The sequence below is a fragment of the Euprymna scolopes genome, chromosome 12 (genome assembly GCF_053919585.1).
Source record: "Euprymna scolopes isolate OS-2025 chromosome 12, ASM5391958v1, whole genome shotgun sequence".
NCBI classification, from domain to species: Eukaryota; Metazoa; Mollusca; class Cephalopoda; order Sepiida; family Sepiolidae; genus Euprymna; species Euprymna scolopes.
The window spans coordinates 11,222,848-11,250,513 of NC_136493.1; the positions used below are offsets into that span (position 1 = coordinate 11,222,848).

A 27,666-nucleotide genomic window follows, 5' to 3' on the forward strand; every position below is an offset into this window, starting at 1 on the left:
CAAAGCACAGTGCCACTTTGAAGTAGGGGCTACTATCAGGGACATAAGTTGCAGGGGTATTATGAAGGGAGATGAGCAGCAAGATGTTTGTTCACATTACACTTGAACTTCTGCATGTCAGTACAGTTGGGAAAGCAGAATCCCGAAAGGTAGTTCCAAAGTTTAGCAGTTCTGGGGAAGAAACTATTGGAGTCAAAGGCTTTCTTACACCTAGGGATCTCTGTGAAAGGGTGGGACTTAGCTGCTTGTCAGGTTTGTCGGGGGTAGTCATGTCGAGGAAGTACAAGTGCTTGTAGTTTGTCAGAGCATTCACCATTAAAGTACTTGTAGAACAGGCAGAGGGATGCAACATTTCGTCAGTGGGACAGAGGTTGAAGTCTAGATTACAGTTCAGGACCTATCAGGTTTGCAACTCTGTCCAGGAGTGAGAGACAAGCAGCAGATGCACCAGCCCAAACGTAACATCAGTACTCCATACATGGGTGAATGACCGCCTTATAGAGGTATAGGATACTTTCAGGTGCAAGTATTTTTCTAGCACGGTAGAGAGAGCCCACCTTCTTTGCAGCAGCCTTGGTAATGCTCTCAATGTATCTATTCCAGTTCATGTTCCTTGTAAACGTTAGGCAAAGGAGTTTAAAGGAAGTACTTCCAGGTAATGTGTTCTTGGCCATAGCTATTAGTGGTAGAGAAGATTTCTTGTAATTATTGAAGGAAACAAGCTTAGTCTTGGCAGCATTGAATGTGATCATCCATTTTTGTCCCCATTCCACTACAGATTTGAGGTCATCCTCTAGTGTTTCTGCCATTTCCTTAGATATGTGTTCATTTGTTTTCCCCTTGTGCCTGTTATAGAGAGTGGTGTCATCAGCAAATGTACCCATCTCACAGACAAATTTATCAGGGAGGCCATTTATGAATATCAAGAATAATAAATGTTCAAGGATAGACCCCTGAGGTACTCCCGCATTTATATCATATTGTTTAGATGTACGACTGTCGAGGACAACTTGGATTTCCTCTTACTTAAGAAGGATTTAATTACATTATGTATTCTTCCAGTGATACCATATGATCTAATTTTCCTTAGAAGACCATTGTGCCATACCCTGTCAAAAGCCTTAGATATATTGAGGGCTACCACTCTACCCTCCCCCGTTTTGTCCAGTGAACGGTATATAGCTATACATCTCATGAGATGACTAACCAATTTTTATGATTTCAGGTTCAAATGATCAGCTACAGCAGGATTTGGAATACACCCTACTAAAGCCTGATTGTCACGGCTGGTGAATTTCCAAAATTTAATCAGGACGTGAGGACATTTTATAAGAATGATATGCCATAAAATTCTATTTTAAACTTGGAAAAATGCCACAGAAACGTATGGAATGTTTCAGGCCGCTTTTGGACCATCTTGCATAAATCAAGTATCAGTTTTTGAGTGGCATAAGAGATTCAAGGAAGGCAAGGAGTCTGAAGGATGATGGGAGGTGTGGGAGGAGTAAGGAAGTTAGAACATCAGTTTATTGGTCAAATAAAGCATTACATGGATAAGAACAGTTATGCGTCTATAGAGACATGAAGTGCACCGTTTGATGTCAGTGTGGGAACTGTACACACAATTATTTGTGAGGAATTGAAGATGTGGAAGATTTGCCTGAAGTTTGTCCCAAGAGTGCTTCATCCTTGTCACAGACTATTTGACCAAGATGGGCATCAAGACAGTTCCTCACCCTCCCTATAGTCCAGACCTTGCTCCCTGTGACTTTTGGTTATTTTCTAAGCTTAAGGAAAGTCTTAGGGGCTGTCATTATGAAACAATTGAGGAGATGAAAGAGGCTGTGATGAGGGTCATTTACACGCTCACACAAGAGGACTTCCATGGGGCCTTCCAGAAGTTGTTGGAACGGTACAAGTGCATTGCAGCCGAAGGAGATTACTTCAAAGGTGACTAGAGTTTTATGTGTGTACTATCAATAAAAGTGCCCATACTAAAAAAGTCTGGAAACTTATTGAAGGTACCTCATATTATAAATAAACCGTAAATGTATGCTTTGTATACAAAAGATTTTGTTATTGTATATTTAGCAAATAAATAAGGTGTATGCATGCGAGCCATGGAACTTAACTGATGACCTAGAAAGGAGGATACAAGCTCGTCTGAGCTTCAATCTATTGCCCCCCCCCTCGCCAAACTTTCACAAAAATACTCGTTTAGCTATGGCAACCATCAAGTTTCCCCCACTCACTATGCCTAAATCTAAATGTAAATTCCATGAACAAAACTTCTTTCCTAGAACTGTCCGCCTGTGGAAGTCTGTTCCACTAATCTGCTTTCCAGCTGACTACAATATGGTCATCTTCAAGTCCAATGTAAACAAGTTCTTGTGGGGCTGCCCCCCTCCCAAATAATTCAAATCTAACCCATATCCACCACTAACTATTAATACAATGTTGTCTCACCATCCACCGTACCATCATTAACCCTTATCCTCGACTGCCCTTTGGACCTTGATAAGTGGTGACTCCCATGTAAAAAAAAAAGAAAAAGAAAGCTGGAGGTAAGATACTTCTGAAAGATCCTCAGCATCCCATACAAAAACTAGATTACAAATGAAGAATAAACTCAGTCATGTAAAGCTCTATTGACGCGTGTGAAGATGGCCATGACATGATCATGTTTTGCAAAGAAAACCTTGTAAGGAACTTTACAGGAAAGAAGAAGGAAAGGTAGACAAAGGGGTGGGAGGACAGTATCGGAGGGTGGACAGGTCTAGTGCTGAGTAACAGTCTCAGGAAGGCAGAAAATGAGGATGGCTGCAGAAAGCTGGTTACCAGTTTATTGAGACCATGAGACAGAGGAGATGAATAAAACAATAGTTTCTATTTAACTCATAACCCTAACATGTAGGTATGACCCCTTGGAACTAGAGTGAACTTGGAAGCAATTATCCTCTTGGCAACCCCTCAGCGGTGAGAATGGTGGTCGTGTTCTGGGTTGTGGTGTGTGCAAAGTTGGCTCAAGAGGCCGATCTTGGCCTATCTGCCTGCACTGTGAAAGGTAGTTCAAAGGCAGCAATAATAATTAAGGTATGACTCCACTCTTCTCAAAACTCTGAGCCTTGCCATTGGATACAGTTTTGTATCACATTTAGGTCGATTGAAGAGAGCTTTAATTTATAGGGTTGGGAAATAAGGTAGGTAGAGAAAAGGTTAGAAAGGGCTGGGAAAATGGGTTTCGAAGTGGAGCTAAAGTGTGTGATACTATTGACATCCCCTTTAAAGTATTAGGAAGTGATGGAAAAAAAAAAAGGAAAAACTATAATAAAAAGTTGGTCAGCAGAACAAAGGTATAAGAAGCGAGGTTAATAGAAAGACAATGGATAGGAAATTGTTTACCAAAGAACACAAAAGATGTCTGAAATAGGATTGTTAATCAAGATGTGATGGACAAAGGACCAGAAATAGATGTCAATATATTTATAGTTAGCTTACAGACAGTTTTAGGGTGGTAGGGAGCTTTGCAACAGTTTATGGATGGTTTTGGATAAATAAGAGGCCTCGACAGATGATTAAGATGCAGATGTTAACATGTAAGCAGTCTTTTTCAGTTATGGTGTCACACACACACTCAGAGCACAAGTGATATCTACAGAATGCATCATCGTTTATGTTTTGAGTTTTTAATTTTTTATCCTTATGAGCCATTGTGCTTGTCTCCTCAGTAGCTGCTAATATGAGATGATGACATGGCCAGAACAAAAATGAAGAAAAGAGAAAAGAAGAAAGCAGTATTGGGGTGGGAGATAGTTGTTGAACGGGGAAGCATGTGATGGCATGGATGAACACCTGGCTCAAGAGTATCTGACACAGTTTAGTATTGCATCCAGGGAAAGATCTTAGAAGAGCTTTCAAAGAATATATGTAACGTTTTTAAGTTAAAGAAATCCTAAATCTGCAAATTCAAATAATGAAAAATAATTTGTAGTTTAGATTAGATTTAACATGATGATGATGATTGTTGTTGTTGTAAGTTGAACACAGACGCTTGTTAATGGGGAGCGTGTAGAGGAAATGAGTGTTGTAGAAAAACTTACTTTGTCGGCAAACTCAGAGGCTACTCTCTGTATCTCATCAGATTGCAGACTGACGATGGATCCGACCACACTGGCACTTATCTTGCCCTGCATGCAAACACAAATGGACGATCACTGACTATAGCACTACAAAAACAAGAAGGGACATGTTCCCTTCCATATCATCCAAATGCAGATTCATCAGAGTGGATAAGAAAAAAAAAAACAAATATATATTCGTGATGGGATGATTCCAATTTTTTCTCCTGATTCCGATATAATTACCGATTCTGTTCTAAATTCCTGATTCTGATATAATCACAGATTCCAATTCTTTATAAGTCTCTAAATATCTAACAATAAAATTGTTGTTTTTTCCCCCCTGGTTACTGTAAGAACACACGTTAAATGTGCAGATATTTTCTCAAACGTAAAAACAAACTTGTGAAGGCGGGGGGGGGGGGGGTGATCTATTGACAGTTTAAAACCAATAAATATTCATTATATTTATTATTATTACCAGTAGTGAAAGATATTTTTTTTTAAATAAAATCAAATGAAAAAAGATAATTAAAGGAATCGTTTGTGGTATTGGAAAATAGATAAATTTTTCCAGATTCTGATATCCTAAATAATTTCTATTTTTCCGATTCCCGATTAATCATCCCATCACTAATATATATATGTATATATATATATATACATGTAAGCAATCAGAAAAAAATACAATCATGCAAAAATAAATAAATAAATAAAAATATAAAAAAGTACAAAAAATAATATCAAAGTGCAATTTCATGTTTAATGGCACAAAAGATGCACTTCCATCATTTAGATTAAATATTACCCTAATTTTACTATGGAAATAATAATTCCACATTCGATAATAAAGACCAATGTGTATTTATTTGTGTAAATATATATATATATTTTTTTTTTCTGAGTTTATATAATTAATATATATTTTTAAGGTATATATATATCCTTATATTTTCCACATTTGTTTAAAATAACAAGCTCAATCAAGTTATTTTTATTTTCAGAGCATATAAACTTGTTACGGCAGATGTTTTTTGGTGGAGGAAAGGGGATGTTTTGTGAGGGGTTTTTTTGTCTCTGATTGTTGTCTTTAAAGTGCATTTTTGTTTTTTGATTTGCTGCACTTATCTTTCTTCTAGGGATTTTTAAATTTTGTTTTATAAAAAATTTAAAATATAAATTTTTTTTTGGTGTCGATTTTTCTAAACGTGATAACATAGTATCGATTATGTAATAAATTTTGTATTATTCCGAGTTCATATATTTCTAGTCCTAGTTACAGAAAAGATAGCAAGTAAAATACTTACTAAAAGTAAATAGCAAGTCAGACAATCACCTGAAACTTACTCAATTGCCTGAAATGAATTCAGAAAAATCCTCCATAATTAGTATTTTTTATTATTGCTTTAAGTCATCAGAAATGGCAATATATGCAAAGTATTAAATTGCATGGTTTTATATATTTTATGATTATATATCTAGATAAATAGCAAGTTCAAATTTTAGCGAATCATAATTTTTACTTGCATAATTTTTGACCGGTGCATATTAATGAGATTGAGCCTATTTAAATTTAAGCATCAACTTTCATTGGAGTCAGATATGTCTCCATGGAATGCACCAACTGTAAAAGAATGAACTTGGGTGTTAGGTATCTTAAAACCTAATTGTTCATCTTGGCTGATAACTCATTTAGCAGTTGTATATCGATATGACGCATAAACCTTTTATCTGTAATAGGTTAGCGTTGAGAAGGGTATTCAACTGTAAAATTAATTCAATTATTACTATGGCAGTTCTAGGTTAGTTATTCAATAATGAGAATTTCATGAAGAAGTTCATTTTGTACCACAATGGCTGACGTAGAAAAGACACACTAATTAAGTATGCATGTACACTTAAAATCTAGGAGACTGTTCTGTATATTTTTTCTAAAAGAAAGAAAAGCTTCTATGTCATTAAATATGATAATCATTTTTCATGCCGACAACAATCAATTTAAATAATCGATAAAAAGAAAACAAAAATTGAAAACATGTAAAAAAAATGTTGCTTCTTCATTATAATAGCAGAATTTGAAAATCGAAATATTGAATTTCAAGTAAAACCAATGGGATCTACTTAGTTGTGATGTCACAGTAATGAACATATCCAAAAATTACAAAAAACGATAGGGTAGAAAATTTATTATTAATGAAAATAGTTTCAAAGACAATTAGTGAAAATTGATTTGTGCTAACAAAAAAAAAAAAAAAAAAAAAGAAAAGAAACCAGAGAGTTAGAATTGTAACAATTATTTGTTGGATATTTGGCAGCTTGTACTCGCTCTGTGACCAACTGTGTCCTCTTCCCTTTCTGTTGTTGATTTATTCGGAAATGTTTAATAGTTCCAATTATCTATTGTTATATTCCTTTAACCGATATTTTTCCCACATATTTCTGGTCAAATTCCGCAGTTCAATAGACAATGGTGGAAAGGCCCCCATTCCTCAAATGGAAATAATTTGCATGTGTGCAACCCACTGAATGGCTCTCTTCATCGGATCACCTGTCCAGGCATCCAACATATTTTCTATAAACTTTGAAATCTTAGGGCAATTTAGCAAAACTCAATTTTCTCTAATTATCTTCAAAAACTATTTTCATTAATAATTAATTTTCTAACTTATTGTTTTTCATAATTTTTGGATATGTTCATTACTGTGACATGGCAATTAAGATATTATTGGTTTTACTTAAAATTCATTACTTCAATTTTTGAATTTCGCTCTTATAGTGAAGAATCACCAAAACACATAAATTTTTTAAGATTAAAAAACAACATATACTTTAAGTGTCATATCATTAGGTCAGTCCTGAAACAAACAACGCAACTCGCTTTTTATCAATCAATATTTATCCCCCAAAAGTTTCCTTTTTGTAGCAATGATCATGCCATGACCAGGTGGATGGACGGCTGCAAACTGGTAGAGAATATTGCATCAATTGTGCTTTATCAGAAACTTAGCATTCGTTAGATTACGTATGTTTTATGCACTCCGCATCTCAGACGCTTCAGCCATGTCTTTTGCATCAACCCTAATGTGTTTAGATATTGTGGATACTAATAAAGTTATGTAGGCATGAAAAGACGTGATTTCATTGGATAAGAAGAAATATAACTGTACAACTTCATTGATGTCAACCCTTTTGATTGGACTACATGGATGACACATATTACAGAAAAAAAAATGTCTTTCAAGTGTCATATTATTGGTTCAGTGTTAATATCTTAAAACGAACAATGCATTTAAAATAAATGTATAGTGACAATAATAGGACAATAAGATAATACTATAATAATAGAGTACAATAATCCACATTTAGCCATTTTGATTATTGGATTATCAAACTTAAAGTCACTATTTACGGTTTGGTGGTTTTATTTTACAGCATATTAGTTATTTAATGCCTAAAGTTGTCATGTTTCAAGTTTTTTATATCTACAAATACTTATTCACTAAATTTTTTTTTTTTTTTACAATATATCAACCTTTTTTAGGATATTTAATGCCTAATCTAATCATTTTAGTAAATGTTTTCATATTTCACATTCTTTATATCTTTAAATACTTATTTATGTTTTGATTTAGCTGTTTTTTTAAATTTTTTAATTTTTACTAATTTTGACATGGCACATAAGTACTTGATCATATTTTTTTATCTAAAATGCATTCTTTGCAATCCCACTAAACATATGAAGAACAAAAACAAAAATAAATAAATAAAAAGATTTACCATATTCAAAAAGAAAAATATTCTTTGGAATACTATCACTTGAACTTCAAATTTTCATTTATGTATAAAAAAAAAAACAAAAAAAAAAACAAACTTTTTTAAATTTCTTATTCAGGCAGGTTTTTTTTATATGTCAAGTTAAAAGAAAATACCTGTTTCCCAACTTTAATTTTTTGGCCAGTCTTTAGCGAAAACATCAAATTTATCAAGATGCTTTGGAATTTTAAGTAAGAAAATTATTTTATTTTAAACTTACACATAAAAAAAAAACCTCTAAAAACTGAACAGCATTTTTCTTTCAATAACATATTTCGTGTTCAGTTTATATATATTAATCTACTGCACCATTCTCATATCACTTCCCCACCATGCAACACATACCCTCAACCTTCAATCAATGAAAAAAAAAAAAATGTGGTTCTTGTCCACAATTTTCTCTATTATTAAAAAACAAAAAAAATCTTCATGTATGCACCCATGATGTAACGAAAATGTCATATTCCAAAAACCATGTTAATTGAGCAAGTATTTTTTATTTTTAATTAAGAAAATCAAATTTCATGAGTAAACGAGAGGTTGCGATCTTGAAGAAACAAAGGGAAATAACTCAATAATTCACACTTGCTAGATTAGCCTCCTAATGTCTATGTTCTCCTATTAATTTCTTAAAGTCATTTATAAATCATTTACTTTATAAAAATAAAGTTACTTGATCAATTTATGTGATTTTTGGAATATGATCTTTTTGTTTTATTAAGGGTACGTACATGATAATTTTTCTGTAGTTTTGTTTTTTAATGTATGAGAAATTCTGGACGACCACCAAAAATGTATAATCTGTGAATGTGGCAGTTAAAAGATAGTAATCTGGAATTTGAAAAAAAAATAATTAAGCAACAACATTGTGAGAGGGGGGAGGGCTGTATACATTTGTTAATTCAAGATATGTAAAAATTAGTTAAAGAATAACAAGTTATCCAAAATGGTCATCTCCTTTGGGTCGTAGTGGATTTTACCTATTTCTCAATACAAAATGTGTATTTCTAGATAGATTTTAACTTAAAAAGATTCTTTATATAGTAATATTTAAAAAAGAAAAAAAAAATTTTTTTTTTGTTGCTTATTCAAATTGGCACTGATGGCGGCAATTAAATTTGTAAAAAAAAATACAGAAAAGTCTGTATGATGTACGTACCAGTAACAGAACGAAGATGAAATATTCCAAAAATCATGTAATTTGATCAAGTAGTTTTTTTTTTATTCAAGAAATCAAATTTTATTCCGTGTCAATAGCAGGGGGAAAAAGCCATGTTCATGAAGGAATCAAGGGCAGACAACTGACTTTCAAATATTTTTTTTTTTGCTTATGGATATCGGAAAGACAACCGAACCGTACGATTTAAAAACCAAACAATGATTTATTAACATAACGTGTATTTTTTTATTTTTCATTTTTCAGAAAATAAATTTTTAAATTATGAAAACGTCATTTTAAAAGTTAAAAACAAAATTTGAAGATTATTAAAATGACTCGGGCCTTCACTAATCGGTAAGAAATGGCAAATTTGTTTTTTCAACAATAAAAAAATACTAGATCAATTTCTTTGATTTTTGGAATATGCTATCTTCATTCAGTGACAAGTAGGTACACAAAGTTTTTCTTAATTTTTGTTTATCATTATAAGTGCCAATCTGAATAAGTACCAATTTTTTCTCTCTCAATAAATCGCGCTGTGATTAAGTGACTTAGCACGATTTTGTGGCCATCATGATGACGGTCTTCAAAGCAAGTCATAGATTTAATATCACAAAAAAAAAAAAAAAAAAAAAAAAGCAGAGAGAGAAAGGCAGAGTAAAACAAAGAAAAGAAATTCAGAGAAAAACAATAAAAAACCAACCGGCCATGCATGACAACAACAATGAATTGCCCATGCAAAGATAACATATTTGAGAATCAAAAATATTAGCAAGAGAAGATAACTCTGGCAAAAAGCAACAAATCACCACAACAAACAAGCAAGCACAGATGAGAAATGTTATGAATATTAGAAACCAATTTAATAACTATAATATGAATTATTACTGCTAGTTTATTTAATAAAAAAATTATTTTTACACTATGAACATTTATGGTTATATTAAATCTTGTCTATAATGGAAGAAAATTGGAATGAATATTAACGTAGAGATACTCTTTTGGGAGAAATTATCGAGTTTTAATATTGGTACTGTACACAGAATTCTGCGGGTTCCTAGCAATATTTCATCTCCAATAGCCCACTTAGGGATGCAATGCAAGATTATCTTCTTCAATCAGTCACTTATAAAGAAAATACTTTGCTAGTTTGGCTACACTACTTGCTTCATCCAGGAGAATTCATCCACAAAACTATTCCAAGGTTTGCAATGATAACTAGGAGACCAGCTGAAGACGTGTCTACACACCATCAAAGCAGACGTTGAACCTAGCTCCAGTTCACAGATCTACAGTGTTTACTGATGATCTTGGGACTGAATGCCTATCACTATCCTGGCCATTACGCATTGTCATGTGTGGTCTATGTTCATCTGGGACGATGTGTGTTCTAAGGGAGGAGCTGATTCAACCCAATCTGAGTGAATGTCACCTCAAGTACAAGTAATAGTTCCTATCGTATTAAAGTAAATCTCTAAAAGTAGTAGACAACATGAGATTTGGAAACAACATGCGATCAAAAATAAAGACAATAATTCATCCTCAGTCAATGCGGATTATTCTACGAAGTGAAACTGTTGGAGCACATGGCCTAATAGAAAAGACCCTACAGGGAAAATGTAAATTTTTTGCTTAATGCAGGTTTTTTTTTTACCCTTCTTACTAATAACTTATACATTTTACTGTATGGGAACACTGTATTTAATCATATGCGTAATCTCCATATTTCTTAAGTAACACAGGTATACCCTGGGATACGGCATTAAAAATTAGTAACAAAATACAGTACAGTATATAATACACATGTATATAATCAAATAACATTATAAATAACACCGTAAGGCAGGGGTAAATACTGTAACCAAGGACCGGAAAAATATTGTATTCCACATCGTAACCTTAAAAAAAAAAAAACGTATCCTAGGGCTACCGTATCCCAGGTATCTACTGCATATGCAATGCGGCTGTTACACTTGAACCGTGTTTGTTGCAGTTCAAACCTCCCTTGGATTCCCATGCCATTTGGTACTATCGAAAAGGAACAAACAAACAAAAATAAATAAATCCAACTCGGGTTTTTTTTTCTGTTTTAGCAAAAGGCATTTATTACCATTGCTTTCCAAACAATTCCTTCGTCTTGTTATTTCTAACTGTTCATTTCATTTGCCATGAGATTAACAAAACCCTGCCATCTTGACACCAGCTTAAAAGTACCTCAGCACGTCTGTGAGGCCTCACATCCATCTCATCTGGCATGCGTTTTTCTTTCTCTCCCCGACCACATGCTGGCCATTTCTCATCTTCAACTTTACACGTCCATTTTTTTTTTATGAGCACTTTCCTTCTTCCGACCACGTGCTGTTCTTTTTTCTTTTCCTTGTTATGCAAGTTTTTGCACACTTCCTAATTTGCATATGTGCTTTTTTTCGGCTGCTGCTAATATCTTTGCAAGCTCCAGCTGATATGTGCTCACACGTTTATATGCCCTCTGTTACACATATACAGGTTTTGAGAACTTGAATGTCTACTGGACACCACATTCGGGTGTGATTGGTCCCTCTCTGTACAGAGGCTTGACAGAGACACTGACATTAGGATACTCTCATTTGAAGTAAACACTGATCAAAATATTTAAAAATATGTATGATATACTGTCTCCTCAAGCTATTCAGCATATATCACAAGTTACAGACAGGGTCACTGCCTCTATCAATAAAGGATAACTTTTTATAACAAATAAAAAGTTGTTGCTGATGAAGAACTGTTAAAAATAAATACTGGCAGGCTGGCAACCAGGATAAAAAGGGCCTCTCAACTTGTTTATATACTAGGTGAGAAGAGAAAAACAATTGTGTAAACTTTCCTATCTCTGGAAGTGGTACTTTAGTCATGATAGATGCCAATCAAGGTCAGCTATCAGTCCTTGATAAAAAAGATTGTGGTCCCCTGTCTCCAGCATATGCATCAACTAAAAAAATGAAAAGTAAGAAGCTTAAAAGCCCAGCCATTGACTGTTGCACAAAAGAAGGTGATTTTGTTTTACTACTACTACTACTACTACTACTACTCAAAGTTTGAAAAGTGGAGGAAGAAATCAAACAAAATCTGGGCCAAGATCAAAGAATCTGACCTCCCTGTAGTTCATTGGTTGGTTTGTTTTTATTTTACAGCATATCAACCATTTGTGGTTTACTTAATGCTGAATCCAGTAATAAAAAAAAAATTAATGCTTCCAGTTCTTTATATCTTCAAATATTTATTAATGGTGTTTGGTTTGATTGTTTTGCTTTTGACTTTGCAGAACATGATTGAGTTTTTCAAAGGGAAAGGAGGAAAAAATTCTATCAATGTTTGGTGCAATATCTTCAGACAGCTTGATTTGGTAGCATCAGATGCTCTAACAGGTATTACCACTTTGGGCCAAAGTGAACCTAGAAGCAATGGTAACTAAGGGTTCGCTCCACATTCCCCACAGCTCCAAATGGGGCCTCACTACTGAATTTTTAAGGTCATATCCAGAACCTTTTATAATTTAAGAAAAACTATTAAAACATATCTTTGTCAACACAGGATTATTTTTATCATCTGTTATTACGGATGCATGTTTTGCAGATGTATACCTTACTATTTCTTACATTGCATTAAATATTTTTCTGTCTGTTGCTTTTAAGTTTTGATTTTGAAACATTTAGAAAAAAAAAAGAAAAATGAAAAAATATCTAAATAAGAAATCCTGATCTTGTAAAGCAGTTGTCCACACTTTCAAGTAAATATGTTAATAAAGTATCTATGTTAGCAAATTGACTCTGAAAAAAAAAATAAAATAAATAAATAAAAATAAATAAAAAATGATGAAACTAGAATCGAATCAAAGAAAAATGATGATTAATATGAAGAACACCAAACACAAATGAGTTTAGAAATGATTAGGGAAAAATTTCAAACCCCGGGTTTCACTGATGCATAGCTTTTAAGTCCCTGAAATTAAAAAACACACAATGAGTTCACAAATTGTCACACATAATTTAATCAAATTTAAATAAAAATCCTTTAAACAATTTCCACATCTTTGAAACAAAGACATTTTTTCCTGTTTAAGTAAAAAATAAATAAATAAAAACGTATTGTAAACTAGATAATTCAAATGCTTTCAATCAACAGTGATGTTACGAGCTGATTATTAAGGGTTTTTGAATTTTACTTTCACAAGGGTGACTCAGCTTACTTAGATTTGGATTAAGGAACTTCCACAGCATATTAGAGAAAGACTACTGGATATTGAATTGAAATTTGGTGGACAAGTCACGCATAGACTGAAGTTTATTCATACCAAATATGGTTGGATTTCAGAAAAGATTGTAACTTTTATTAAGGATTCCATGTTTTTTTGTTTTTGGTGGAGAGAGATCAAGTTCACTCTGTATAACTGATAAAGGAGAATGGATTTTTTTTTAAATAATGATAAATGGCTGTGCTCCTATTGTAGATTATACACACTACACTGACTAAAAAGCTTTTCTCGTAAGGCAATCTACAGGCTTAAAAAATTGGGTATATATCTATGGGAATTTGTAGCAGTCATAAAGAGACATTTTCTCTTGTGGAGAACTGTCCCTGCTAGATGATTTGGTTACACACTGACCAATCAACTTGCAGGGCACATTAGTTACTTTTGTTCCCTGTGGAACTATTTTAGCACCTTGGGGAATCATGGTCGATCAACAGAGAGAATCCGGAAAGCAATGAGAAAAAACGTCTCCCCATTCATTGAATGCTCATATCGACTATCCTTGCCAAAAGATAACTGCTAACAGACCTCTGACAACCCAAAGAACTTTCCATCTTTCCTATTTTTTTTACTTAGACACTGTCAAACTTTTTTCCACCTACACCAAGTTTTTGTTGTTATAAAAATAGTTTTGCATTTTCCTTTCATGTTTTTGAAGTTCATCTCATTTCTATAAGTTTTGAAGTTCATCTCATTTCTATAAGTTTTGAAGTTCATCTCATTTCTATAAGTTTTGAAGTTCATCTCATTTCTATAAGTTTTGAAGTTCATCTCATTTCTATAAGTTTTTAAGTTCATCTCATTTCTATAAGTTTTTAAGTTCATCTCATTTCTATAAGTTTTTAAGTTCATCTCATTTCTATAAGTTTTTAAGTTCATCTCATTTCTATAAGTTTTTAAGTTCATCTCATTTCTATAAGTTTTTAAGTTCATCTCATTTCTATAAGTTTTGAAGTTCATCTCATTTCTATAAGTTTTGAAGTTCATCTCATTTCTATAAGTTTTGAAGTTCGTCTCATTTCTATAAGTTTTTAAGTTCGTCTCATTTCTATAAGTTTTTAAGTTCATCTCATTTCTATAAGTTTTTAAGTTCATCTCATTTCTATAAGTTTTTAAGTTCATCTCATTTCTATAAGTTTTGAAGTTCATCTCATTTCTATAAGTTTTTAAGTTCGTCTCATTTCTATAAGTTTTGAAGTTCGTCTCATTTCTATAAGTTTTGAAGTTCGTCTCATTTCTATAAGTTTTGAAGTTCATCTCATTTCTATAAGTTTTGAAGTTCATCTCATTTCTATAAGTTTTTAAGTTCGTCTCATTTCTATAAGTTTTTAAGTTCATCTCATTTCTATAAGTTTCGAAGTTCATCTCGTTTCTATAAGTTTCGAAGTTCATCTCGTTTCTATAAGTTTCGAAGTTCATCTCATTTCTATAAGTTTCGAAGTTCATCTCGTTTCTATAAGTTTCGAAGTTCATCTCGTTTCTATAAGTTTTGAAGTTCATCTCATTTCTATAAGTTTTTAAGTTCATCTCATTTCTATAAGTTTTTAAGTTCATCTCATTTCTATAAGTTTTTAAGTTCGTCTCATTTCTATAAGTTTTTAAGTTCGTCTCATTTCTATAAGTTTTGAAGTTCATCTCATTTCTATAAGTTTCGAAGTTCATCTCGTTTCTATAAGTTTTTAAGTTCGTCTCATTTCTATAAGTTTTTAAGTTCATCTCATTTCTATAAGTTTCGAAGTTCATCTCGTTTCTATAAGTTTCGAAGTTCATCTCGTTTCTATAAGTTTTGAAGTTCATCTCATTTCTATAAGTTTTGAAGTTCATCTCATTTCTATAAGTTTTTAAGTTCATCTCATTTCTATAAGTTTCGAAGTTCATCTCATTTCTATAAGTTTCGAAGTTCATCTCATTTCTATAAGTTTCGAAGTTCATCTCGTTTCTATAAGTTTCGAAGTTCATCTCGTTTCTATAAGTTTCGAAGTTCATCTCGTTTCTATAAGTTTTTAAGTTCATCTCATTTCTATAAGTTTTGAAGTTCATCTCATTTCTATAAGTTTCGAAGTTCATCTCATTTCTATAAGTTTCGAAGTTCATCTCATTTCTATAAGTTTTTAAGTTCATCTCATTTCTATAAGTTTCGAAGTTCATCTCATTTCTATAAGTTTCGAAGTTCATCTCGTTTCTATAAGTTTTTAAGTTCATCTCATTTCTATAAGTTTTTAAGTTCATCTCATTTCTATAAGTTTCGAAGTTCATCTCATTTCTATAAGTTTCGAAGTTCATCTCATTTCTATAAGTTTCGAAGTTCATCTCATTTCTATAAGTTTCGAAGTTCATCTCGTTTCTATAAGTTTCGAAGTTCATCTCGTTTCTATAAGTTTCGAAGTTCATCTCATTTCTATAAGTTTCGAAGTTCATCTCATTTCTATAAGTTTCGAAGTTCATCTCATTTCTATAAGTTTCGAAGTTCATCTCGTTTCTATAAGTTCACAGAAATTTTTAAACCATTAGCAATAGATAAAGGCTGCTAAGCTAATTAAGGAATGCATAAAACTTTAGATCATTGAGATAGTTAGACAATACAAAACTCCGAAAATGTAACAGTAATACATGCTCATTCACACAGTTCTGAGGCAACAAGTTCAGGACTGAACAGAACCCAATCCAAAAGAAGATTGCTGGTACATCTCTGAGCAAACACTAGTGTGATTATGCAGAGGGTCTAATGTGAATGTACATCATCGTTTGTTTGTTCTGTTCAACTGCAGCACAGGGTGATATTTAAGCATTGCGGTGAGACAAGAACCATAAAATAATCTGTAGGCAAAAGAAGCAACTGTTACATTCTGGCAAGTAAACAGCAGATCTAATCCAAGCAGATCAGATACTCCAGAGGGAACAAGGTTACAGCAGGGAAGATGTAGTTTATATCTGATGGCATGATGCTGTAGACGTTTAAGAAGATCAGAGAACACCTTGCTAACTCTGGTGAACATGAAGCACCCGTATTCCAAGTCGAGACGAATTGCAGTAGTATAATTATGGACTTATATTCTTTGAAAAGTTTACAGCTATGATTTTATGGATTTGTAGTAGGCATCTTGATGACAGAGTTCTGACTCCTTACTGTTGATGTATAAGCACTGCGTTACAATCACTTGAGGTGACGTGAACATGTTTAACAAAACTCTACTTAGATAAATAGATGTACAAGTTGAGAATAACCAATGAAAAAGCCATCCAAAGAAGACTTAGAATGACTGTCAAAAATGACCTCAAGCAATAGCACATTGAAACCAATATAAATGAGAGAGTTTCATGGAGAAAACTGTTTCATACCACCATTGCCAATGTGTAATCCATGGCTGATGTGGAAAAGATATGCTAACGATGAAGAATATTCCTATGAGTGTTCATCGAAACTCCACACGTATGATTGAAATGATACTCCTAAGGAAATTTACAATTTAAAAATAATAAATATGAATTCTGTTTCCATCACATCTGTATCGATATTGTGGTTTCTTATATCATTATATTCAGGTTAACATTTGTTTTACATGCTAACATCATCGTATTTATGTTAAGGTCCGTTTTACATGCTGGCATGTGTTGGACAGCTTTAAAAAATTTACCTCCAAACTAAGCTATCTCTGGCCAAGTCTTTATTTATCCCTCCCTCTCAAGTTCATCTTTATCACTTTCTTCCATGTTCTCCTTGGCCTTCCTGTCTGAACTGAACTTGCTACCTCAACTGTTCTACATCTACTGACTCAAGAACTCTCATCCATTCTATCAAGGTCTACTCTTCTGCACACATTTTCCTATGCTATTCAGATTTAATCTTTAGTGCTTATTCAGATTGGCACTTATGGTGGCTTTTAAAATTAAAGAAAATACAAAAATGTCTGTATGGTGTACGTAGCAGTCAGGGGATGAAGACAATAAATTCCAAAAATCACGTAATTTAATCAAGAATTTTTTTTTTATTAAAAAAAGTAAAATTTTGTTTTGGTGAAGGTGAAAAAAGCATTCAACGAATCAGTGGACAAGAGCAGATAACACATGGAAACTGTCAAAATAATCATTGATTATCTCCCCTTATTATGTTCTCTAGTAAAACATGAACCCGTCTGTTAATCTATAAATATAAAAGCGAAAATGTATGTATGTATGTATGTGTGTGTGTTCGCTTTTTCTGTATGTCTACAAAAGGCTTTTTTCAGAGAAGCGGTCACTCGCTTCACAACTTTTTAAATTACATATAAATCGTAATATCTCACAGTTAACAACGAAGCTCGCCTGTCTATTTTATTTACTCGATTTTGAGAAGATAAATATTCAACATTTGTTGCTCGCCGCATGTGGGTTAGTCTTTTTCCTATAACATCTTTGGGGGGGGGGGGGGGAAAAAGCGTTCAGCAGTAAATGAAATCCCGCAGTCAAACTTGACCTCATTAACTCATTAAAACGGGCACCTGCTAAATCCAAGTAATTTAATAAATTCAAACGTGTTTCCGTTAGCATCTCATGGTGGGGCAATGGTTAACGTCGCACATTTTTTTTTTCACACTTTAATTTACAACTTTGCCTCAAGGGTTCGGGTTCGATCCTCATACTTACTTTTTTTTACCCCCCCCCCCAAACACCCGAGCAACGCCGGGTACCCCTCGCTAGTTATCAGTAAAAAATGGTAAATTTGTTTTTCGTAAAAAAAAATTTTTAAACTATTTTATCAATCCTTGTGATTTTTGGAATATGAAATCTTCATTCCGTGACAAGTAGGTACAATATAAAAGTTTTTCTTCATTTTTTGTTTATCGACATAAGTGCCAATCTGAATAAGCACCTAATAAGTAATCCACAGATCTAAGCTTGTTTATGTTTAAAACTAACATTACACTTCCATCATATCATTCTTATAGTATTTCTCTTCATACAACACATATCCTCAACACTTACTAGCCAGGTTTCACTTTTCTATATCTCAGCATACTGCATGCACACACTGATATACTCTTCCTTTGGTAGATAGTGGCAATGCTCTGCTAGTTAGTAATGATAGAAAAACTATTCTAAATTATTTCTAAATTGATAATTATGTTACAGTCTCATTACTTTTTAGATCTTATATCTACTTCACTTTTCAGTAAGTAGTAAGGAGTAAATAAAATCTTTAAAAAAAAAAAAAAAAAATTCATGTAGATAAAAAAAAATTATTAATGTTAGAAGCAAGAACCACAGTTAATGCTGTTTGTAAATATCATCTCTTAATTGGACAAAAGCAGTTCCTTTCAATACAATTACAGCAAAACTCGAAATCTCATGCATACTATAAAAACCCAAACACATCATTTCCTATTTTTCTCCCACAGGAAATGCACATGGGAATGTCCTTAAAAGCTAATAATTGCTCCTGGCCAAAAGTCCTTTATAAAAAAGACACACACACACACTGCTCACTGAATACACAGTTCATACACACACTCTCTCTTGCTGGAATAAACAGGCATGCTAATATATATATACACACATCTATATGTCTATTCCATCTCTACAGATTATGTGCAAATTAGTATGGCACCTGCCGAAATGAACACATGTACTCATTTTCTCTTTACATTTAAAAAACAATCTTTCATCTAGAATGTTGTTTGGACTTTTCAACTCTCATTTCCAACACTTTATTTCGCATTGTACTTGACACGTTGATAAAAAGTTTTTTTTTGCATGCATAGACTGTCATTTTTTTCACTGGATAATGTTCTATTTCCAACATTAGAAATACAAATACCACAAAAGCAGAAAAAAAAAAAAAAAAAAAAAAAAAAAAGGAAAAAGTCCATCCTCTTACCTCACTCGTAGACATTGCAGACATTTCCTTCATCAACATATCCATTTTTCTCTTAAAAAAGAAAAAATTGTAAATGGATCAAATTAAAAACAAAATAATGAATAAAAAAAAAAAAAACAAACATAAAAACTAGAAAAAGAAAAGCATGAAACTTAAGTCTTCTTTAACACCCCCGCCCAAATGTGGAAGTTCTATAGCCGAACATTTTCCTTTTCACTTTTATTCACCTTAAGGCAGTGAGACATAAGGAGCTACTGTGAATTAGCCAATCTACCTACAGGGGCATCCTAAGTGGGAGTTGTGCAGCTAGATGTTTGTTCATATAGCATTTAAATTTATGCATATTGGCAAAGAAACAGGTAGCAAGGGGGGGATTTCAAAGGCCAGCAGGTTAAGGAAAGAAGCTATTAAACTAGAAAACCTGCTGGTATCTAAAAACCTCTATAGTAAAGGGGCGGGATTTTGCTGCATGCTAGGTTGGTTTTGAGTATTTACGTCAAGGGAGCACCAGTGCTTCAAATCACTAAAGTATATTTCATTCAAGTACTTGCAAAACAAGTACAGAGATGCAACATTGCGGTGATGGAACAGAGGTTGGGGTTTGGTTGACAGTGTGAAAACTATTATAGACTCTTTTTTTAAACCATGTTTAATAGGGAGAGACTAGTGGTTGATGCTCCATCCTAGTTGTAACAACAATGCTGCATGCAACACTGAATGGTGGATTTGTAGAGATATATGATACTAGGTGTGAAAAGTTTTCCAGCACAGTAAAGGGAGCCCATTGTCTTTGCAGCAATGTGTGTTATGCATTTGTTACAATTTATATTGCCTGTGAATATTAAGCCAAGGAGTTTGAATAATGAACTCTGAGGTTGAAAGCTAGTAGTCATGGCTATTGGTGGTTATGAAAGTTTCTTATAATTGTTGAAGGAAAACAGCTTAGTCTTAGTAGCATTAAATGTTAGCATCGATTTACTTCCCCATTCCATTATGAATCAGAGGATTCAGATATTGCCCTGGATAGGTATGTGTGTTTTGTTCACATGTCAAGGGATACAGCATGGTGGCATCAACAAATATACCCATCCCGGACACAATTGCATCAGCAAGGTCTGTATGAATATCAGGAATAATAAAGATCCAATGACTAACTTCTGCATTAATATTTGGATGCATGGTTATCGAGGACAATCTACATCTTTCTGTTATCTAAAAAGAGTGTGATTATATTAAGTATTCGCTTGGTAAATTTTCTTTTCTTTTTTTTTTTTTATTCTTTTTCACCTCAAACAAGGCATATTGCCACTTGGACATAAAGGACTACTATTTGGGATTATGTCTAACAGAGAACTGTGGGGAGTTGAGCAGCAAGATATCTGTTCAAAGTTCATTTACACTTCTGCAGGTTAATACAATCAGGGAAGCAGAAAACAGAGAGGGAATTCCAAAATCTAGTAGTCCGAGGTAACAAGCTATTAGAGTAGAAGGCCTTTTCAGCATCTGGAGACTTTAACAGTGAAGAGGTGGAGTTTTGTTGTTTTTTGGGTTAGTCAGGAGTATGTGCATTGATGGGGGCACAAGTGCTATGAGTTCAGAGTACATTCCATTAAAGCACTTGCAAAACAGGCACAGGGATGCAACACTGCGATGATGGGACAGAGGCTGGAGCTTGACTGATGGTGCACAACCTACTAGATTTGAGACTCTTTTTTGAACCCTTTTTTTGAGACTCTTTTTTGTGTAAGGTTGGTTGTTTTTGTTCCATGGCATATCAACCCTTTTCAGGTTATTTAATGCTGAATACAGTGATTTTGAAGAAAAAATTTTTAATAGAGTATTTGTTTTTTTCAAGTCGGTTTCTATTTAACCAATAGTTGGGACCCTAACAGGTACTACCACTCTGCGCAAGAGTGGACCTGGTTCCACACTCCCCAAAGCCCGCAATCTGGGGCCTCACCATCGGATATAGTTTAAGGCCATATCCAGGACCTCCTATGTAAGAGCGAAAGACTAGTGGTGGATGCACAAGTCCAGATGAAGCAACAATACTCCATGTGGCTTTTTAAAGATATAGGATACTTTCTCGTGCGAGTAATACCATACTAATTAGTCTTCATTATAAGATATTCATTCCAGACCTCGTTAAAGGTTTTGGATAAAACAAGGACAACTGCCCTAGCTTTACCTGCCTTATCCGATGCATGCTATAAGCCTAGGAGATGGTCATTGGGGTATCTATGGTAAAATGGGTTTGCCTATCTTGTAGCTGTATAAATTTCAAAATAGGAAACCATCCCTTACTTCTTCCTCTAGACGTTGTTCTTCTTCCGTATCAGGACTTTTAATTTCATCAGAACTTTGCGATGCCTTCTCCATCTCCGACTGCAAAAAAGAAAAATATGAATAATAATACAAAAAATAAAAATAGTCAATATATAAAAGGCTATACGTCTGTCTGTCTGTCTCCATATTTTCAAACTCTATCTCCTCCGAAACTAAAAGTTGCAAAATGGCACTAGGGACCTCAAATGATTGGATTTTTTATGGACTTTAGCTGGTTAAAATAGTTTTTAACAGGTTAAAATTGAAAGAATCATTATGCATTTTGTACATTCATCTCAGTTTTTTTTTTTTTTTTTTTATCAGTTCATATGCGTGTCATATTGGTACAATGGTAACTTTATCAGCTTTGAATACTACAGTTTTGTTTTCGGTTTCGATTCTAACTGATGGCATCCAAATACTTTTTTGTTTACTTTTCGAATCATGACTTTAAAATAATATATACGAAATCGGGACAAATTAAAATATCATATTTAAGCATATTTTATGACCAGGCAAAGCCGGATGCCCTCCTTGCTAGTAATGTTAAAACGTCAGTTTTGTGACTTTAGTATTTTATGATGAAAATCCATCATAAAAGCTGATATAGCAAAGAAGAAAATTGTTTTAATTTAAATCATGTCTTATTTTATTAAATCTGGAATTCAAATGGCTTTTCATGCAAAATTTTGTGCAATTCTATGCAATGGATAAAAAACATATTTAAAAAATGTTGCAGAATTTAGATGAGGATGGAAATTGCTCCAAAAGAGTTAAAGCTGAATTTTACTAAAAACTTTATTCGCTATTCCACGGGTCCTTGTAGGCAATTCTAGTATGAATTTTGGTAACCTTAAAATCTATTTTTGTTTTTAGATGTACAATATTGTTACTTATCCTTATATATCAATAATTATTACTACAAATTATATATATATAATATATATATACATACATACAGGGTGACCAGAAAAAACGGACCCCAACTCTATTTAGGCCCTGTTTCTTAGTGTTTTGTCCGAATGAAATGAAACTTTGGTCATAACTAGTTTATTATATTCAAAACATCACATCAAAACACAAGGGGCTTTGGCCTTTTTTTCTCCGTTCTACAGCATATGTTCTAGATGGCCTCCATTTAGCTTCTTTTTTTTTGGGGGGGGTCACCCTGTATATATATATTAGACATTAAGAGGAGATTATAGATAGATATATAAATACCCGTTCACATGCACCTTTTCACGATATATATATATATATATATATATAGATAGATAGATAGAGATAGAGAGAGAGAGAGAGAAAATAAATGACAAAAAACTATATTCCAAAATTCATGATGTTGACCATCTTATAATATATTTGTTTTAAATGGTGTAATGGAAACATTAAAGGTATTTGTAGCTTCATTCCAATTTCCGGATTTTAATCATGTCACATCACACTTCATTTCCTTTTGACGGATTGATCGTTGCTATTTCTTCTGATGAGTTAAGGGCATAATAGATTCACTGATTGATATAATAATTAAGTGATTCATTTTGCGCTACGAAACAGATACTGTCAAGAATTGTATAAATCAACTGAATTAAAGGAATAAATTATAAGATGGTCAACATCATGAATTTTGGAATATAGTTTTTTGTCATTTATTCTCTATATTGCTCTGTAATTACATTGAGCTTCTTAAATAAGGATTGGTATATATTATAAGAAAATATATTTCTACAGAAATATATATAAAATTCTTCAGAATACTGGTATGCAATATATCTACTGGTATGCAAATCCAATGATTATTGTTCTTACAAAATATTCTTAGATGTAATATTTTATATAAGACAATCCCAGCTAAATAAAATTGCTCAATATACTAGATAGAGCAAATAAATCAAAATTTAGGTATTTAAATTTTATGATTTGAAAAGTTTCATTTTCAAATATAGAATTTTTTTTTATTGTTTGCAAACACAGAATACAGTTTAATAAATAATAATAATTAAACTGTATTCTTTGTTTGCAAACACAGAATACAGTTTAATAAATAATAATAATTAAACTGTATTCTTTGTTTGCAAACACAGAATACAGTTTAATAAATAATAATAATTAAACTGTATTCTTTGTTTGCAAACACAGAATACAGTTTAATAAATAATAATAATTAAACTGTATTCTTTGTTTGCAAACAATAAAAAAAATTCTACATTTGAAAATGAAACTTTTCAAATCATAAAATTTAAATACCTAAATTTGGATTATATATATATATATATAAAAAATATTACATAAAAGGAGCTTTGTGTGTGTCTGAGTTTTGTTCCCTATGGATTTGAAAATGGCCGATTTTCATGAAATTTCACACAAATGTACTTTATGTACCTAGATAGGTTTTGTTTTGGAATATCTTTGATAAGTATTGATGATCGAAATCTCGATTCCCATTCGTGTCTTTCATCCCTTTTTTTTTTTCACTCAAATCCCTCGATACAGCTTTGATAAAGCGAGGGCGGAACTGGTCAGCTGACTCCCCCATTTTCTTTTTCCCCTTCTTATTCTCTTCACCTCGTTAATTTTATTTTAAATGTAGATTTTATTTTAACACTTTTTTTTTTATTTTAACACTTTAATCATGAATTTTCGTTTTCCCTTCATGATTGCATTATATATATATATATATAACAAAAAGAAAATCTCTTAGGGCTTAATCTAGTTTCTATTTAATAATTACCCCCGCCCTCCTTTTTTTATACATATATTCCCCCCCTACTTTTTCATCTCCGATACTTCATTGTTTTCCCCCTTTTCTTTTTAAAACGTAATTAAGCTCGATTTTAGCTCTGTTGAGCGAGCTTTGAAACCGTTCAGCTGACACATTCATTTTTATTTTTTGATTTCACAATCTTAAATAATGTTTTCGAACAAGTTTAAATATGGTCTTTACATAGCCATAATAAAATTTTGTACCCTGCAAAAAGTATTTAAATATATATATATAAATTGAGACTTCATCTATTATTCATAATTAATGGTTCCTATTCTATACTAAGTGTTTAGTAAGCGATTGTCACTCATCATATGTGCTGCTTTTTTTTGAATTGTATTACTCTCCATTATTTTTCTATGTCTATAATTTTTACTTCTCCCATAATTTTTAAACAATCTATTTGAAAATGGGAAAATGAGAAAATAAAATAAAAAATATCAAAGAAGATTAAAAACTAAAACATCCATTTCCCATGGTATCTTACCTCTTCAGCTTTCATACTGAGGCCAGAATTCCTAAAATAAACATGAAAACATCATTAAATACTTTGGAGTTGGGAGCAGATAGAATTTGACATTTTAAAAATTTTATTGAAAATTATTTCTCATCCAATTGTTGCATTACTCCCCATTCTTTACTTTAAAATACAAAAGATGTTGCAGTAAATTGGAACAATTGAAACAAGAATGTTTTTTTATAAACATTTTTTTTACATGCAATCAATTTGCTCTCTGGTCACCCGCCCCCTCTTGATTGATGATGTAATTCTAACAATTGATTTCTCAAGCTGGCACAAAACCTCAAAATGGATTCTTCTTTAACTTTTCTCTTATTTTCTAAGTAATATAAATAAAATGCTTATACTTTCATTCACATTTCAACCCTGAAATTATCAAAACAATTTTGTGGAAAGGGAAATATTTTGTTTGAAATAGCTGACTAGTCTTGGCTACTGTAATCAAGAAATACAATCTAGTAAGTTGCCTTAAGGAGCAGCTGATAATACGCTTAAGCTTCAGGCGTATCTTTCAACATCTCTCCCAAAATGCTATCCAAGTCTGTATTTATGGGATTTACATCACCAGCCAATCATATTCTTGTTTAGTAAGCTGTTGAGTGGTAAGCTGAATGATGATAAATATTATGAGAAGATTGAAAATAAATGAATAAAATTTGACAACTTATTGAGATAGCTTATGACAAGTGTTCATTGACATTTGAAGATGACCATGTTGTAGCCCTCAAAGAAGCAATCTTGTGGCTACATATTTTACAGCTGAACGTTTCATCACATTAAAAGACTTGATCAGATCAACCGTTAATATTCCAAGTACAGAAAAGGAAACTGACCAACCAAATTCAAGAAGTGTAGATATCACTCTGGTTTCTTCATCTTTTAACTTATCAGCATCACGGCGGCGATAGCGTCGTTGGGGGCGATAAGCATTCTAAAAAGTAAATAAATAAAAAAAATGAAAAATAAAAAAGAAATTACACATTTAATATATGTGTCAAGTTCACAAAATAATGACGAAAATGTTGAAGATATTTTTGCATTACAAAAAAGTGCTCAATATCAATATGAAATAGAAACAACAAAAAGGATATTTATTAATCCACTAGCATGCTGCCCAGCATTGCCCGCTCTTAAAATATGCTTAAATATGATATTTGGATTTATGCAGATTTTGTATTTATTATCATAGAGCCTATTCTTTACTGATTATTATATTGTACCCAAATATAGTAGTGATGGCAAAAAATAAAAAGTATATGACATGGACACTATCAGCTAGAATCAAAAACAAAACATTTAGCACTCCAATGTTATTTGTTACCATCTGAGCTAATGATATACATATGGATATCAAAACTTAATAAATTATATATAAATGTATATTTGTGCATACATAGAGGAGCACTTTAAGTTGATTTATGTCTGCAAAGTTCCAATTTTTTAATTTTGACTCCTTAAGCAGGTATTTTTACTAAAAATCCAACTGAATTTGTTCCACAAGTCCGAATGCCTTATATATCAAGTTTAAAGACTATAGACCAAAAATTGACTGAGTAGTTTGGTAGAGACTATTCCACACACAGACAAGATCAGTTTTATATGTAAAGAAATAATGTATATTTATGAAATTTGAAAGTTTAAGAAGCCAGCACAACATGTAAACAAATAAATGTTTAAGAAAAAAATAAATGAATAAATAATTTTTAAAATTTAAAAATTTGTTTTAAATAATACATTGAGGAAACAAAAAAAAAATCACTAATTAATTTCATGATGTATGTGCTCCTCCTGGTTTGAACATTTATCAAAAAAGATCACATGGACTTTATTTTTCTAGTGACACCATGCCGCTAGGAAAAAAAAAAAAACACAAACTAATTCTATACCTGATGATGATGCTATATTTCCTGAAACATGGATTAAAAAATAAATGTTTAGTAAAAAAATTTCTACGTTGTACTAGCTTTTTAAACAAATTTAAATCCAAACGAGGAGAAAAAAAACGATATGTTTATTTACTTTCATATATGTTTTTGGCTCAGATATAAAACTAATAAGCTGACATAACTATTAAACACTCAAATTTGATGGCCAATGTTCTAAATGACATTAAGGAGCATTTTGGCTATTAAAAAAATACCCCTTCATGACACATGTTCAAATCTTAGATCAAAATCTTCATTATTCTTCAATCTTATTTTTATTATGTTTTCTGGCTATATATATATACACATACACAAATAATGATGCAATTCTCTATCTATATAAAAGCCAAGTACATCCAAGGATGGAGTACTCCTGCCACATCTGGGCAGGAGCTGCTAAAAACAGCCTATCCTGCCTTGACAGAGTACAAAATAAACTTTGTGTCTTAGTAGGGGATGCCCTTTTCTCTTCCCTGCAATCTCTCTCCCACAGAAAAGACGTTGCAAGCCTGTCTTTGTTTTATCTTTTTTCTTCATGGCAAGTGCCCGTCTGAGCTCCAATCTCTGGTCCCCCCTCGCCAATCTTTCATGAAAAACACCAGTCTAGCTGAAACCACTGTCAATAATTTCCACCACTCTTTATCGGTGCCTAGATCAAAACGTAGATTCCATGAACAAAGCTTCTTTCTTAGAAGTGCACGCCTGTGGAACTCTCTTCCGTTTGCCTGTTTCCCACCTGACTACAACCTGGATGTCTTCAAGTCCAACATAAACAAATCCCTGATAAACCGCCCCCTTAAGTAAGACACTTTATCAAATCTCCATTACTAACGATTGCCACGATAATGTCCCATTGATAACTGTACACGCAATAACCCTTATCCTCGAGTGGCTTCCGGG

At 32.6% G+C, this 27,666-nt stretch overlaps 1 protein-coding gene across 3 annotated transcripts in view; it reads right to left on the reverse strand.

Moving 5' to 3' along the window:
* Positions 1-27,666, reverse strand: part of LOC145291180 (coiled-coil domain-containing protein 93-like) — a 156,346-nt gene that overhangs the window by 40,693 nt on the left and 87,987 nt on the right. The window contains exons 7-12 of one of the 3 annotated variants that reach the window (XM_080136746.1): positions 25,675-25,772; positions 24,809-24,839; positions 21,537-21,617; positions 19,233-19,283; positions 13,036-13,068; positions 4,101-4,187 (exon numbers count right to left, since the gene is read on the reverse strand). In XM_080136746.1, the coding sequence (XP_079992872.1) occupies positions 4,101-4,187; positions 13,036-13,068; positions 19,233-19,283; positions 21,537-21,617; positions 24,809-24,839; positions 25,675-25,772 (381 nt within the window). The remainder of the gene's footprint in view (positions 1-4,100; positions 4,188-13,035; positions 13,069-19,232; positions 19,284-21,536; positions 21,618-24,808; positions 24,840-25,674; positions 25,773-27,666) is intronic. The other 2 variants (XM_080136749.1, XM_080136748.1) reach the window with 2 other exon arrangements.